This window comes from Aedes albopictus, chromosome 2 (genome assembly GCF_035046485.1).
Source record: "Aedes albopictus strain Foshan chromosome 2, AalbF5, whole genome shotgun sequence".
NCBI lineage: Eukaryota > Metazoa > Arthropoda > Insecta > Diptera > Culicidae > Aedes > Aedes albopictus.
This window is the reverse complement of record NC_085137.1, coordinates 170,804,768-170,821,915: the sequence shown is the minus strand read 5'-3', so window position 1 is coordinate 170,821,915 and position 17,148 is coordinate 170,804,768. Positions and strand designations below refer to the sequence as shown.

Genomic DNA, 17,148 nt, shown 5'->3' with positions numbered 1-17,148 from the left:
CAATAGGAATTCAAGTAGGTGTACCATATTTGTTTAATGATTTCAGTGCTACGTCTGGTGGGAAAGCACGTTCCACTGGAAGTTCTAATTTGGAAACTGTAAATCTTTTAAAGTTGAAAGTCTTCGAAATACATATTTAAATAAATTACATTTAATATAGCATTCAAGTTGCCGTAAAATACGCGGAAAAGAGGATAATCAGGCCAAAATTTGTGTTGTCATCGAAGTAAAGTCCCGAAACACAGCCCAGTTGAATCAATATTTTATTAAGATCAATCAGTTTTTCAAGTATTGTGTTCCGACATGTGTGTCGGACATCGTAACTGTAATCGTACCTTATCTTACTAAATCTGTTCTATATAACTAATCAACTAAAACGATCGTTCCAAATTTTGCCAAGCTTGATTATATGTACCTGGTTGTTGCTAATTTTGAATGTTCTACATCTCTTTTTTGTTAGCGTTTTGGTTACTTTTGTGTTGAACAGCCCTCAAGTGGAGATCCCATCCCGGTAGCCCCCGAGAACCTAATGTTCACAGACCATTTATACGTTTAAAAGCATCTGTATAAAATACTAGGAACATTACAGTTCATGAGTTCAGCATCTGGTTTAAAATTTTAAAGCTTTTTTCTTTACTTGTTTTAGTGTCAAATTCATTCTTGTTGTTACTCAAAGCAACTGGCTTTGGGTGGCGTTTGGAAGACGTTGGCTTCAAAGTTTATAAGTCCTAAATTTCTGGTACAAGGATGTGGATGATTTTGATTCTGCTAAAATTCTCTGGTAAGGTCGATATGGTAGTCTTGTTTGTTTGTTTTGAACAGTTTTGAGCTGTTTTAATTTAACGTCTTTCAAAGTTTCGAGAAATCTTTCGGTGACTTTGTTTTTTTTGTCTATTGTTGCAGTTTTCACTAGCTTTGCTCGGTTATAAATAATAATGAAACTCAGTTTGGCCTTATATGGTAATAAAATATTAGAGATAGGTTCAAAATCACAATTGTTTCGGTTCTACATCTAAAAACTCAGCTACCATCATTTCCGACAGACATTTCAGGATTTATGTTTGGTCAAGATAACCTCAATAAAACCTAAAATGTTGTAAGGGATTACCATTAAGACTAATGATATTCTGTTCTATGGGTGATTTGTTGCTTAAAATGTTTTGGTGAGAGATTAAAAACTAATACCGAATCTGATTCGAAACAACTTTTTCAACTTCAGCTAACTTTAGTCTAACAGTTTTTGAATACAACTTTCAACGTAACAAATAAATTAGAGCTTCCCATAAAGGAAGCTAACTGGGTAGAAGTGACACGTGCATTTGATACCCCCGAATGTTCCAGGTGACGAAACTGGCTTCAGAGCGGTGTGGAGGAGAGAAGGAGTCCGCGTCGCTCACGTTGCTCACGAGAACCAGTTTCGCGTGGGTTCTGTTTCCCAGGGCGCCTCGGCGCCAGGAAGAATAGGAGGAGATTCGGGACACCACCACGTGCACTTCCGATCTTATACTGCGCGCACTTCCATACCCTCGCACCGAGGTCTGGAAGTGAACCCAATATGCCCTGCTGCTGAGTGGGCTGAGTCTTCTTTTATACTTCCTCCAGATGCTGCGAGAACTCCTCGATACTGACGTACGTACCGGTGATGAAGCCAACCACCCCGAACAGGATCAGGAAGATGTTTTTCCACAGGATCCAGTTGAAGCGTCCGTAGCCGGGTTTCTCGTAGAAGGTGACCAGTTCGATCACGGCCGGGAACATCATGCCGAGGGTGCTGAGGCAAACGGCTCCGATCAGCGTCACGAAGGGGCCAATGTTGGGCAGGGCGGCCGCTATGAACACGGTGATGGCCTGAAATGGAAGAAAAATGAGGGTGAAAATTGGTTTGAAGAGGTGAATTTTTTTTTTTCAATTGTATGAACGATGCACTGAATTAACTTTAAATCAAAGTTGATGATATTTACATCTAGATAGGGGAAATTACCTATTCTCGGCCGTTTTGTTCTCTTCGTCTTTGGGGGTTTTTTGAAACCTATTGAACTCAGAGTTGGTCTCAAATCCTTCCCAACTAAGCTGAATTATATGGCAAAGTTTCAGGCAATTTTGCTGACAAAAACCCCCCATGACGAAGAGAACAAACCTGCCGATAATACCCATTGTCACCCTATATCCACTAACACTAATACCAACGATCGGATGATTGATAATCCGCTTGTGGAAAAAGGCAGAGGCATGGATAGGAAGAGCAAACTCCCCTACCTCATGCTTCCACGGGTCAGTCGATGTCAAAGATCGCCAGCTTAGCATTGTGGTTTAAGTTGGTAAAGCAGCCTGATGGGCACTGTTGTCCCTCAGGATTCAACTCGATTGAGGAGGTACGTCCTGACCATTTGCTCACCAAGGAGGTGCAGCGTCTGTTCTGGCATCCTGTATCTGTATCGCGTAGTTATTCCTAAGGAACCAACCCCTTCATCGCGATATACGCAGAATGGTCCCGGTAAGGAAGCCTTCCGGCAATCTTCAATCACAAAGAAGGCGCAAGCCACAAATTACGTAACGCTCTAGGGGGAGGGGAAGGGAGTACGACCAAGCGTTTCGGCCCATACAAAAAAATAGGAATTCCATACAAAAAAAGCGTTACGGAGGGTGGAAGGGGGTCAGAAAATGCACGATTTTAGCGTTGCGTAATAAATGGATGCTGCTAAAGAAAAAGTAGAGCAAACGGATTGGTTCAACGGCAAAAGTCTCGGCAACAAATTGAAGACAACGATTGGAAAGTCGGATCTTGAAACGTGAGAACTTCGAATGAGAACTAGAAATTGCACTATTATTCCAAGCTTATACTACTGTGAAGAGGGAGTCAGCTTAACGATAAATTAGAACAAGACCACGACAAAACAGGCGCCATGGGGAAGTGACATTCTACCTGACCCAGGTCCTATCGGGCCATGGTTGCTTCTGACAATATCTACAACGTCTCGGTCATGCGGGTTCTCCCGAATGTCCAATTTGTGCTGGTTTAAAGGAAAAGCGTGTTGTTCACGTTCCCGCGTTTTCGCACAATGCGTGACCGCAAGCTTGCCACATGTAGAAAGGACACAACTCCGGACAATCTTGTCCAGAAGATGTGTAATAATGAGTTTGGCTAGAATTCCGTTTCAACTGCTATCACCCACATCGTCTTGGAGCTACAGAGGAGGTGGCGCGTGGACTCGGAGAATGGCTAGTTCAGACGCAATATGAGAGGTGATCCAAGGCTTCGGAGTCGGCTGCGTAGGTCATACCGGTGTCCTGCGGTCGAAATCGACCCTTACAGCATTTAAGTGGCCGCGAGGAGAACATACTGGTAGCGTTGTTGTCCTAGCGTCGATTTGCTGGGTTGGAAAGGGGTCTCTAGTAAGGGCCGAGGCAGGTGGAGGTCCCACTGTCAGCAACTCCTTCTGGTATTATCTTATACGGCGCAGTGAAATTCTTGATGACTGCAGAACAATAGGGCGCAGGCGTAGTGGTTGACCCTACCCGTCTTCCGAAAACAAAGGGCAACTCGGGAAACTGTATAAGCGCCAACATGATACCTTGGTGTACTATCCAAAGTGAGTCATCGATGTTTGTTGTTGCAGGCTACGTAGTTCACCTTGAGGGTGTGATGTGCACTTGCCCCTCTCTGAAGCAATGCCTTTATGGCGGTTCCGGAGAGACCAAGGATTTGGCGACCACGGGAATGTTGTTTAGTGTGTCGAGGAAAGAGTAGTCCTTGTTTCACTTTTGTTGCAGAAGACGGTCCTTAACTCCACACTACCAGGACTTTCTGTTGAGCAGATTATTCCCTCACGGTTTACAAGAAAAAAATAGACCATGACGAAGTACATGCGTTCGGGTAGAGGCAGAGGCAGAGACCGGTACATTTCAGTGAACTGGACACGTAGTGCTAATTTTCCTCAGTGCTGACAAATCCGTGTTCGATACATTTCCACTCATTTGATAGCCTGTAGGTACCCCAGTCGATTGCAAACCAAGAGATTAGTTATTGGATTAAGTCGGCACTTTGTCTAGATAAAATCTCGACCTCATTGATCAAGTGGCGGCCCAGTGAATTGTTCCCGTTTGTTTGCTGCTCATTAGGATTACTTAATGGAGGTATGCTGCACTATACCTTGATGTCCTTATCCAAAAATCTAACCCCGTGCTATTTACGATGGCATCGATGAGTCGCTGGCCTCTCGAGAATTTAATGTCATCCCATCCCTACTTTCCCTTCCCACTTCCGCAACGGAGAATACGGAACGCCCTACGTAGGTTGATTCAGGTAGGCCTAATCGTGTTGCTTTTCATTTCAGAGACCGCTCAACACCGCTTAAGCCAAGGCTCATTAGACCGGAAGCAGTGTGTACCATCCCTGAAAAGAAGAAGGCCCATGGAGTGACAAATAATCTCTTAGCTACGTCACTCCCTACCATATTTTTCAAGTAGCTGAAACTGCACCGCGTTCGCGCTGTGCGACGAGCGAGGTATGGCCTTGTCAAGCTGATTGTTCAGTGATTGTGAACATCCTGATGCATTTTCATCCAAACTCGTTAAACGATTCTAAAAAACGGTGCTCTAGAAAATTTGAGCTATGGGCTCCAAATACCTTGTCCTTAAGTTTTTATGAAATCTCAATCATTCTTGAAAGTTTCAATCTTTCAGTTTCAATCTTTCCAAGCGTAGTTGTTTGTCCTAATTTTATACAATCGGAGCTCCCATATTAAAGTTCTACCATCTATATCCTCAGTGATTTCTCATTTTCTTATATCCAATGATACTGATTTTTGTGTCAAATCAGGATACAATAGTAATACAAGAATCAACTGTATTAAATAGAAAACAAATTTGAAAGTTCTGAAAAATTATAATAGGTGTTTAGTGGGCGACATGGTTTATAAATCGAATAAATTACAATAATATTGAAATATTCCAAACCACAAATCTCAATGCGAGTGTACTTGCGATTGCCTTGCAGTGCCTGGACCAGCAGTGCTTCACCTCTACCTCCCATGCCTTTCTACTGGATATGTTCCAAATAAGTCAGCACACATGGATCACGGTAGGGCCCCAGATAGTCCGTAAGTGTTCAAGCTTTCGATCTTTCGATGATCGTGTTTCAGTGGCATGGCAGCGGACGTCACCCTCATCACACTTGAATCGGGTTGTTACGAAAGCTACACGGGAAAACGAAAAGAATAACCTAGGAGTTAGAGGTACTCATTGCGTGTATGCTTGGATTAAATATTTGAGAAGATTTATTACGTTTTCACCATTTTAAGTTACGATAAACATATATACATCAGTTTTCTCATTTTAAATGAATCTTCTAGGAGTTAAGGAAACCTTATTAGCTCATTTAAGATGTTTCAGGTTACCCAAAATATCCTGGAGTTCAGAATATATTACATACTTCAGTACCAACTCATTGATTTGCTCTATGTATTCAGGATATATTGATAAATTGTTAAAATTAAAGCCCACAAAAAAAAACAATGAACATTGTAACAAACAATCATGCTGTAGAATCAAATATTCACCACCAGGGAACAAATGATCTTGACGATTCAGAGAACCAGAACATCCCAATTACAATATTCAACAATGTTCTACATGGCAGACTATTTAAAATTACTAGGTGTAGCAGAAATGGCAAATGCCACGCAAGTGTTGACCTGCAAGTCTCAACTCATCTGGTTGACCTAGGATATTCTGAAATAGTAGTGAAATAGTTGTTAAATATCTGCAATGATATTATTTAACCTTCTTTTTGCATCACGTTAGCAGCAGCTCACTGGCGTAGTGTACGGTTTGGTCAAAAATTACCCAAATGCTAAAGGATGGTTAATGCGAAAGAAACTGTGGATTTATAGGATTGAGCTGAAGGACAGTTTGAAAGACCTAGAACACCCTCTAGGGTAGAAAACAAGTTTCATATTCATAAAGAATTACTACAAGAATTTGGCCATACGTAGCACCTTTTTCCAACACAGTCTCCCTTATCGTTACACCTGGAGATCACCACAGCAGACGGAATCTCAAATCGACCACGTTCTGATTGACGGACGGCACTTCTCCGACATTATCGACGTCAGGACCTATCGTGGCGCCAACATCGACTCCGACCACTATCTGGTGATGGTCAAACTGCGCCCAAAACTCTCCGTCATCAACAATGTACGGTACCGGCGACCGCCACAGTACAATCTAAGAGCGACTGAAACAACCGGATGTCGCGCCTCAGCATACGCGCAGAATCTCGAGGCCGCGTTGCCAGACGAGGGCGAGCTCGATGAGGCCCCTCTAGAGGACTGTTGGAGTACAGTGAAAGCAGCCATCAACGACGCTGCCGAGAGCACCATCGGGTACGTGGAACGGAATCGACGAAACGAATGGTTCGACGAAGAGTGCAGAACGGTTTTAGAGGAGAAGAACGCAGCGAGGGTGGTAATGCTGCAGCAAGGGACTCGACAGAACGTGGAACGTTATATACAGAAGCGGAAACAGCAGACCCACCTCTTTCGGGAGAAAAAGCGCCGCCTGGAAGAAACGGAGTGCAATCAGTAGGTATAACTTGTTTCACAAGACTTGTGATCTTTTACACAGTTCTTCGGATTTTTCGGATTTCACTGACGGAAGTGATTAGTTTTTGAACCAGACACGGCAGCCAGAGGGTTGACTATTGCAATCGAAACTGGTGGATGAAATCGTCTTAGTGCAAGAACTTCAATATGCTCTAACGCAACATCGGAAGTAAGGTTCTGTCCTAGCTTGGACCGCTCCAAGTTTTGAAGAGAACGTGGAAATAATTTCCTCAACATCAAGTTTCACATGTTGCAAATCATTATGTAGAAGTAAATGTCGACCAGGTCGAGCAGATCAACCCATACACTGGCATCCACTCTACAATCTAGTGGATTTTATGAAGGTGCACGAGTTATCTACTGGAAATAGGGTCAGTTTCGCCTCGACTGACTACCTAGCGAAACATCCAAGTCATCGTCGACAGGATTTACACTGAAGAAGTAACCCTAATGTTTGGTTCCTCCGAAGTTAGTTTATCTTTTGACTTCTCTGCGAAAAGAGTTTTTTTGCTACTCCGTCCTATAATATCTATTTTTATACTTGCCTTTTTGGTATCGTAACGGCCTACTTTTCTTCACTAAATCAAACAGTTGCATTATGGTTCATAATGCAACTCATTTGGGTTGCATTATGAATCATAATGCGATTGTTTGATTGGAAACCAGAGTTTCCAAGGTAAGAGCTTGAAATATTGTGACGATTGTGACGGTTATAGCACGGCTTGCTTGATTCAAATATCGTAGGATGGAACAGGTGGGCGCTCTCATTCAGCCATGGGGAAGCAGGATGGTACTGTTTGAATTAAATAGATTCTACCGTTTTTTTGTCTTTGCAAAAAATGTTGTATGCAACTCGTTGCAAAACTCGATTTTTACAGCACTCGTCATATTTATCCAACTCGGCAAGCCTCGTTGGATAAATGTACGATTCGTGCTGTAAAAATCATCATTTTGCAACTCGTTACATAAATAACTATATTTGAGGTGGTCAAATTTCAGAGAGTCAAGTTAAAGAAGGTTAAAGAAGGTCATACATGAAGTTTTGTTGTACCCGTTTTTTTTTCAGAGCATCGTTCATAACAAAATTCATACAACTTTGTTTCATTTTATTTTAGTAAATATCTAAGACTACTCACCACAAGCCCAATGCGGATGCCATATTCAGCGGCGTTCTTATGTTCGTTAAAGTTGTGCTGCACATTCTTCCAGATGATCTCCATTGGAACGTAGAACTGTAGCGAGTAGGTCAGGAAAATCGCAACGGCAATCATAATTTTTACCAACTGAGCCAAACTGTAAAACAGAAATCAAGCATTAACTATCGTTTTTCCAGAATTTTCTGTCAATCTGCTTACATGTCCTCCACCGGCAAATTCAACGTCACACTGCCCTTGGTGTCCTCGCCGTATTTGAGATATCCGAGGAATCCGACCAGAGCGTACAGCACCACGACCACCGACATGCCGATGTTGAGCACTCCGGGGCAGCCGATGAAGTTTTGCGGAGTTTTCATGTTGTTCTCCAGGGACATCACTACACCGATGCCCTCCAGGGCGAAAATGACGGTACCGAAGAACATGGGCATGTGGTGCACATCGGCAATACCCTTGCGCTCGGAGAATTCCGGCAGATCGGTCATAATGTAGTACAGCGTAATGCCAACGCCCGCTCCGATCAGAATGTTTGCGATCATCGAGAATGGTGTCAGGTATTTCAGTTTCCTGCGGGGGGAGGGGTTCAGGGAAGGGTTAGAATCGCTGCGTAGCCAGGATCGTTTGGGGGAAACTTACCTGATCAAGTTGATCAAAATCAGAGGAATCAGGGACAGCAAAATGTAATACCGAACATCGTAATGGCTGTGAGTGTAGTAGTCTACCACCTGTTTGACGTTGGTGGCCACGAACACAATATAAATGCAACAGCATCCCATCAGATCCAACACCAGGAACAGGTTGATGATGAATCGAGCTAGTCGCGAATACTTCTTGAGTCCGTCCGGTCCAGCCAGGAAAGCCGTTTCCGCCACATCGGCAAAGCCCAACGAAGGGATCTGCGCCCTCCGGCAGAGGATGTGCGAGCACTTAACTAGAATGTGAATACAGTAGGTACAGATGGCACCGATAGCAAGCGTTGCTCCCAGCCCAAACCATAGACCGGCGTGCAGGAAGGCCAGCGGCATCGCCAGGATACCCGACCCTAGGGACCCCTTCAGCAGGTGCACCAGCGTGTCCACGTCCGAGGTCGGATGCGTCAACTTCCGGTGCTCGAACGGGTTGTACGATCCGGCTTCCTCGTCCTCGCGGGGCATCCCAACCAGGGGCAGGGTGGACCCGGCGACCGTCTGAGCGGCCACGTCCGACATGCTGTCCTTCATGTTGCCGAAGATGTAGTTGTTGACTTCGGACTTGCTCGAACCGGTCCATTGCGGTCGAATTGGCTGTAAGAGTAGAGAGAAAAGAAACACTTATTAGTCAATCTGATAATTAAATTTTAGTGACAATCTGTAAACAAGCATGTTAGATGCCTTCCTCGTTCGAAATTGACACGTCGGTCGGACGACGCCACGTGGTAAGTACTCACGCCGTCGCCGCCGGTGGAATATCGTTCGCAACGAGCAAAAACTGAAGCGTATTAACTGCCGGTAACTGGTTTTGTCGGTGCCGACAAACGCTAGTCGGGTATTGTAATATGCAATTATCCGGTTGAATGGGATTTACAATTGGTGCAGCTGCTAACAAGCCGGCATTCGTTAGGGAAGTTCTCGGGTAGTTGGGATTCAGGGCGCACTAGAGATTGCGGTGGACGCAATATTCCGTAATTGAATACAATGTCAATTTGTATTGTAAAACATCAACTAAGTAGATTGTTGGCTGGAAAAGTGCAAATGTGTCTGGGGTAGGGTCATATTGAAAAAAAAAAGCTACACTTGACCTACAGACAATTTAAGCCTTTGGAGAAAAATATCATGATTGGCTTGTTTACGAATTATTCTTTAAATTTGATTAAATCCTAAGAAATTAAAAGATGTCATAAAATAGTCAAATGCGCCTTGGAATACTTAGATATCGCACCATCCGAGAAATTCGGGTTATTATTTTTATTTTTTTATCTTTTTAACGAGATTTTTAACCCGGGACTAGTTCATTTCGGGACCCACACTTCAATTCTCTTCTGAAGGAAGTATTCACATTTTATGAGTTTGTCACATTATTGATGTGATGTCAAAATAAACAACTTCCGAGAAGAAACCAATTTTCTATAGTGTCATGGTAAAAAGTTAGACGCTTTTACCACCTTTACTAATACTAGTTCAAAAGATCAAATATGTATCTCAAAATCATCAAAAAATAACTCACTAAAATTTTGGTAGCATGTTTGTTTAGTATTGTTTTGTTTTTGCTGGAAATTTCAGGCTGCGATTTTTTGCGCTTTGTTGATATATCACAACTTGCAAATTACATCTTTTTTTGGTTTTTATTTTTTTTTCTTCAATTTTAATGTTAATATTTCACCAACTACTGTACGATAGTTATTTGTGGCATCTGCATCAGGAAAAATTTACATTTCACACGGTTTCTAGATAAATACCAAAGCAAGCTTAACAAACTGATCTTTGACTATTTAATTTATTTTTTCCAAATATGAAACTTCAAAACAGTAGGCTGTGGATGAAGTATTTGATAAATAAGAAAGATTGTTTTTTTTTTGTCAAAATGGACCACTTTGTCAATGTTGTCGAGTCTCTAGCACGTAGAACTAAAAAGTCGGGTTACGTACAAAAGGCTGAATCACGAAAGGCTGAAATTACAAAAGGCTGAATGTATCGAAGGGCTGGAATAACATAAGGCTGAAATGGTGATTCGACAGGTTGGGAACGGCGCCAGCCGAAAAGAATAATGCTTAGACCACCCCAATACTACATATTACAACGCAAACAAACAGACGAAAAACTCTCATTCACCTAACCCCCCCCCCCAACCCCTCAAACCAACCGGTTTAAGGGTTAATTTGAAAGTTTGTTTGTTGGTCGATTACCCAGCAGTGGCACTCGCATTGGTTTTGCTAGAGCTTGACGTTTGATGCACCTACCGTTCCCTAGATCATGGTTGGCCAAACTAAGTAATTTTGGGGGAACATGCTTCCGTTACTATGTTTTCAATCGGAAAGCTTTACGACTATGGCAGTGTTTCTGAAAAGAACAGCATATGTTAAAAAAAGGAAAATCTCTGATAATACTGTCAGCAGCTGTAATTAAAACAAGCTCCAAAACAACACGACTCGAAAGAACAGCTCGTGTTTGAAGAAGGAAAAATTCGACTAAGGCCCATATAGCCGATGCGGTAAGCCCGCGGGTAATCAGAAGACCATGCTGAGGGTGACGGTTTCAATTCGCGATCGGGCCAGAAACTTTTCATTATATAAACTTCCTTCACTTCTTTGGGCACTGAATATCGTCGTGCCTGTTACACGATATAACGAAGCTGAGAAGCAGGTTTAATCTCAGTTGGGGCGTAACGCCAAGAAAAGGAAGAAGCGCTACAACTTATTTATGCATTTACGTATTTTCAGCCTTTTCAATTTTCAGCCTTTTGTAATTTCAGCCTTCTGTTACAGTTTCTTAATTTCATCCTTCCGTATTCAGCCTTTTGTGCATTCAGCCTTTTGAGATTCAGCCATTCCAAAAAGTCAGATGGTGGTTTCACCCATGCAGATAAATTGCGAACTACTAAATTCTTTTCTTGAAAATTAATGCCACTGATTCTTATAAAAAAAACTTTGTCGAAAAATGCACTGGAAATGCTTCATTTCAAAGTAATTAGTTTTGTCCCGTTAGAATGCGATAGTGCAATGTATTTCCACAACTCTATCACTTCAATGCATTCTACAACTACAGGAAACTTGCTCGTTCTTACAAGTTTTTTTTAAATCCTAATTTTTATTTTTCGCTTTTGTTAAAGTGATGTGATTTGAAATAATGTTTACAAGTATCTAGAGTTAAACAAGTACTTTTTATTAGGTCTTTAAGAGACACAGAAGTTCTTGTGGATACTACAGACAAAATTTGAATACATTTATATTGCATAAGTTAAACTAAAAAATAAAGAAAAAAAAACAAATAAGGTATGAAAGGCATGAACAAATACACTTCATGATTCCTATTTCCAGTCAAAACCTGAAAAAAATCTCATTTTTTATGGAATTCCGGTGACAATAAGAGGATTTTTTACTTTTTGGATCAACAACATTTCGAACTGTATTTCAAAATAATTTCTGGAGTACTCCAAATATAGTAGGAACTCTAGGAACTCTTAGGGGCTGTCCATAAACCACGTGGTCATGAGGGGGGGGGGGGGGGGTTCGGCCAATGACCATTTTGAATGGACGAATAAAAAATTTTGTATGGACTAATGACCACGCGAGGGGGGGGGGGTGCAGAAGCCCCAAAAAAATGACAACGTGGTTTATGGACAGCCCCTTATATGCAGGTAGAGATGTATGAAACCATTTTTAGTTACGTTCAGATGGGGTTTTTGGTATAATATCCAGTGAAATTTATGCTTTTCCAAAACCAAATATCTAGAAAATCATTAAATATTCCGAAAGATTGTTTTCCGGATAGTATAGTAAGTTTGATAAAGTTAACCAATATTTGAAGAAATCCGTGGACATATTCCCGGCACTTATGAGTTTTTTTAAATGTATAATTTGTTGAATTTTTGAAGATCTTACATCCGGAGCATAGGAAAAATATATTTCAGAACTCTGAGGGAGAAAGTTTTGGCAGATTGCAAAAGGAATTACTTAAGACAATCAAGGAAACCTAAAAATTGAGATATTAAGTATAAAATGTATCGAATATATTGTTGCATTGGTCAAGATTTTCTGGAAGTATTCTTACTCGAGCTTTCTGGAAGTATACTGAAGAAACACGTGAAGTGCTCCTTGGATACATTCATGAAAGTATTCTTGAAGAGTTTGATGCAGTTGTTTGTAGTATAGTTTACGAAATTGATAAGGGAATTTCTTTAGAAAAAAAAAGATGAACTGTTGAAGTCTCTCATACAGAATCTTGCGGAATTTCATTACGTGCAGAATTTTTACGCAAAGAACCTTAAAAGACGCGGACACCGTCTTCAGCCAAAGGCTGCACAGACTGAATATGAAACTTAACACTAGAAAAAGGACAAACGGAGCACGCACCAGTGGATACGGAGAAGAAACTATTCTCACGAAAAGTTTCATCGCCCGGAGCGGGAATCGAACCCTCACCCCTCAGCATGGTGCGATTAGAAGCTTGGTGACCCTAACCGCACGGCTACGAGGCTCCACGAACCTACACAATTCAAAATTGTTACATCGAGATCGCTGAAACAAAATGACCCCATCGCTTTCAACACCATTCCAGGATGTCTGCAGCAGGCTTGATAGAAACTCCCTCGTGAGAAAATGAAGAAGCGATTTTGGCGATTTTCTGAGGAGTGAAAATAAAACTCAGAAATCACAACGCAAATCCTCAACAGCACCGAGCGCGAGCTTGCCGCGCAGCGAGGAGTTCGTCCAACACTCATAATAGCTTGTTGTGTTTCTCACGTCCACTCACACTCAAAAAGCTCTCGCGAGTTCCACTTCCATACAAAGAAAGACTCTCGAGGCAAAAATCGCACTCAAAAACACGAAATAATCATCGACTCTTTTTTCGTTCCCCTCTTCCTCGCTCAGATTTTATTGCCTCTCTGTTTGGGGTTCGTTCGCTCCCTCGCGACGAGGCAAAAGCAAAACACCGCTCCAGAGCGTGTTGCAAAACTCTTTTGATTTAGAGGAGGATTATCAAGCCTGGTCTGCAGTATGGCGCTTGCTTAAAATTTGCGTGCAAGGGATTCTTTTATGTAAAATCGAATTAAATGAAATGGAAATTTGAACGTTCCAATATTGACGTCAAGTGTTGTTTTCAGAATTTTTATCTGTGTAGGACACTCAAACTAAATAAACTTTGTAATGATTTAAAACTAGATGCGAAGTTTTCGATCTAGATACGAAATAATGTACATGGTTATTATCGATGAAGAGCTTAGTGAAGTATTTTTGAAAACTTCTTGTAGCATTTCGACAAATGAGGGGCCCAGATGCAAATGGGTGTAAGTGACTAGTTTTTTTTTTCGATTTTGAGCATATCAAAAATTTCTTGATATTTCAAGCTTTTCAGAACATTATTAGGATTTGTTGAGATGATTAGAATAATTAAAAACAAAATCGGAGAAAATTGGATCGATTTGAAAACTTCATACATTTTGTATGAGACGAAAAATTGGTGAAAAACTTAACTAAAGTGAGATTTTGTGGCTTTAGTAACCTACTCAAATATGCTCCAGGCCGTGGCTCGTGGCATCCCGACTAGAAAAACATATCAAGTTTATAACACATTGTGTTATGATGTTATGAAATTTTTCTATAACTTATCATGTTATAAACTATATGCAGGATGATGTTAAAATAACTAAAATTGTAACAAAAACTACACCGGTCTAATCAAAATAATAACCGATTTTGTTATAATCAGATCAAAATTATAACACAATATGATATGAATTTTAGCTTCAAGAAAACTAGTTTATATCATGTTTTGATACAATTGTGTAAAATGATGTTCTGAATGTCAAGTAATCAAAACTTAATTATTTCACAATGAGTTATTGAGCAACATTTATAACATAATATGATACAATTGAGTTATAATATTTTTCAACACCAAAGATGTTTAACATGATTATATCACAATGAGTTATACATATCATGGTTTGTTATAATTTTGTTATATTTTTGTTAGAATCTTCTAGTCGGGATAGTGGTTACACGCTCACTTCATAAGTGGATGGTCATAGGTTTGATCCCAGCCTCGTCACTTGCAGCATTACCAGAAGCATTACCAGAAGTAACTGATGGAAGAATTCTCAAAAAAAGGAAATCCTAAGGAACTTCTTGATGAATACAAGAAGAAACTTCTTGTGGATTAACAGATTAAATTCCTGGAGGAACACCAGAAGAAACTGCTGGAGTAATTTCAGCAGTAACTCCTGGGGGTCCCTCGAAGGAACCTCTGGAGAAATCTCAAAAATAACTCTTAGATCAATATCTGAAGGCACTCCTGGAGGAATTTTAGATGAAGCTCCTGAAGGCATCTTAGAATGAATTATAGGAGGAAGCTGAGAAGAAACTTTCGTAGGAAAATCAGAAGGATTTTATGGAGGAATTCAGAGGAAACTTCTGAAGGAATGTCTGAAGCAACTAACTGACGTTCACCCAGTATCACATGGCAGTGGCAGTAGGGTCTTGGACCATTTGGGCAGGAGCACCTATTTTGGGCACTTGCTGCTGTAGCTCAGTCAATTTTCAGCCAATTGACTTAATTTTTGGATTACGGTAAGATACGCACAGTATCTAGCCATGTACAAAATTTCATATCAATTGGTTTGAATTTGACTAAGTTATAGCAGCAAGTGCCCAAAATAGGTCCTCCTGCCCAAATGGTCCCACACCCTACATGTATATTTAAAAAAAAAAACGGCATTTTGATGTGATGGAGACGCATGGTCATGGACGCATGATCCGCATTCTCATAGTAAACATATTAGGACCCCCACGCACATCTTCTCAATACGCACGCATCGGCTTCATCGGTTCAGTAAGCGTGTGGTTGATGATATTTGCTATATATGTATAATGTTTTCCTTCCTCCAGCAAAGAAAATTTTACCTCACCCTTAGGATTATGGTTGTGACGATTCGAATAAGGTACCCCGGGGCAAGTGAGACCTACAGCTATATTTTTATTTTTTTTATTTTTAAGGCAAACATTCTTCATAGAAAACATAGGTATCACACCAACGGATACTTTGAATTCAAAAATTGTTATTGTTCTCACCATAAAGAGACCATATATGTTATTGTTGTTCATATGTAATTTCCAATTCACTAAGTGAGATTAACGTACTCTACTACATTCGTCATTTAAAAATAGAATAACAAATAAAGTAAAACTTTTTTAGTTTCAGGATAATATTTGGAGTGCTTGCAAATTATTTTAAGCAAAAAAGCTGTAACTTATTTTCATTTATTACCTTTTGTTAACTGCTTTCACTTACACCAGTGCATTTCAGCATCTGGGGCAAGTGAGACCTATGAGAGTAAACAAACACAATTTCATAGTTTGATCTCGCTTTCTTCAGCCTAAGTCGAAATTCACAAAAATCAGCGCCTTAAGTAATCAATCGTTGAATTATACTTAGTTTCTTCTATTCTGATGATGAAGCTATTGTTTTAAATGGTAAAGTCTTTGATAAAACATATTTTTTCTCGAAATTATCTATTTTTTCATATTTTAGTTCAAGCAAATTCTATTATTTTTTCATTTTTCGCTGCATAATGAGTTTTTCTAAATGTTGAGGAACCGGCCATAAAGTATCAAAAAATTGGAAAACGACTTAAACGGAGTTTACGATTAAAAAAGCTTCATTTAATGATCGTAATATTGTGTAAGGGAAAACATAACATCTGTAAGTGTTGAAAAACCTTTTAGCGAGACTCATCAACTACGTAATATGAAAAGTAAGTTTGAAAATCTTTCGGCATTTAACCTTAAAGGGCTTTTTATATGAATAAAATCATTTTTTTTTTTGCACGAGCTGCTCGAGTTAAATCATTTTTTTTCTCAGTGATTCGTTATTATATGTGTTACGTAATTTATGCACGATACCACAAAACTTTTCCAACATAAATCGCTAAACATAGTTATTTGCATGAAATATTTATAATTTATGCTACCTTACATATATGCAGCAATTATATTAAGCCATTATTACAAAAAAATCCGAATAGGTCCCACTTGCCCCGTGATACGGTGTAAATGAAGATCTGTTCCACTTTTCATAATATGCATAATATACAGAATTTAAAAATTTTGAAACAATTTTAATGCCCATTACTAAAAAGAAATATACCAACAATGTCTTTTAGAACCATTGGAATTATAAAACTATTTATGTTTAGAATTTTTTGGCTTGACAAAACCAAACTAGCATATTTTTAGGTCCCACTTGCCCCGGGGTACCTTAACTAAAAATGGTGCTGAAAACCTTGCAATGCGTCGTATTTATGACTTCGGCTTTTCAAGTGAACAGCTCCATCCCAGGAATGCGAATAACGCATTCTGCAGCGTCCAACAAACTCCTGCGATGACCGCAGCCAAGGATACCATTTCCAACGGTTTCTCTCTTAATTGCTGCTGTTTTTCATCTCAATCCATTCCAACTGTTCAGTTTTAAAATAGATGATCGAATTGTACATTTACGACATTGTTCCAACTCTTTCACAGAAGCACATCTGTTTGTCGCAGCCCATGCGTAGTTTTTATTTTGCTGCAAATTGTTCCACCCCCTCCCATGCGAAACACGTGGGCTGGTGGCAACTTGGGTGGTGGTGGTGACGAAGGATGGCGTTATAAAGCCACCACGTCATTGCGATGTGAACTTGCTATTTTTGGCCGATTTTTT

The 17,148-nt window shown here is 40.3% G+C and overlaps 1 protein-coding gene across 2 annotated transcripts in view; it reads right to left on the bottom strand.

Annotated features, from left to right (window-relative positions):
- Nucleotides 1-250: 250 nt before the first annotated feature.
- Nucleotides 251-17,148, bottom strand: part of LOC109404843 (proton-coupled amino acid transporter-like protein pathetic) — a 157,096-nt gene continuing 140,198 nt past the window's right edge. For both annotated transcript variants that reach the window (XM_029859390.2, XM_029859392.2), the window contains exons 2-5: nucleotides 8,393-9,039; nucleotides 7,958-8,323; nucleotides 7,739-7,895; nucleotides 251-1,848 (exon numbers count right to left, since the gene is read on the bottom strand). In XM_029859390.2, the coding sequence (XP_029715250.2) occupies nucleotides 1,588-1,848; nucleotides 7,739-7,895; nucleotides 7,958-8,323; nucleotides 8,393-8,976 (1,368 nt within the window). In that variant the 5' untranslated portion in view covers nucleotides 8,977-9,039 and the 3' untranslated portion in view covers nucleotides 251-1,587. The remainder of the gene's footprint in view (nucleotides 1,849-7,738; nucleotides 7,896-7,957; nucleotides 8,324-8,392; nucleotides 9,040-17,148) is intronic.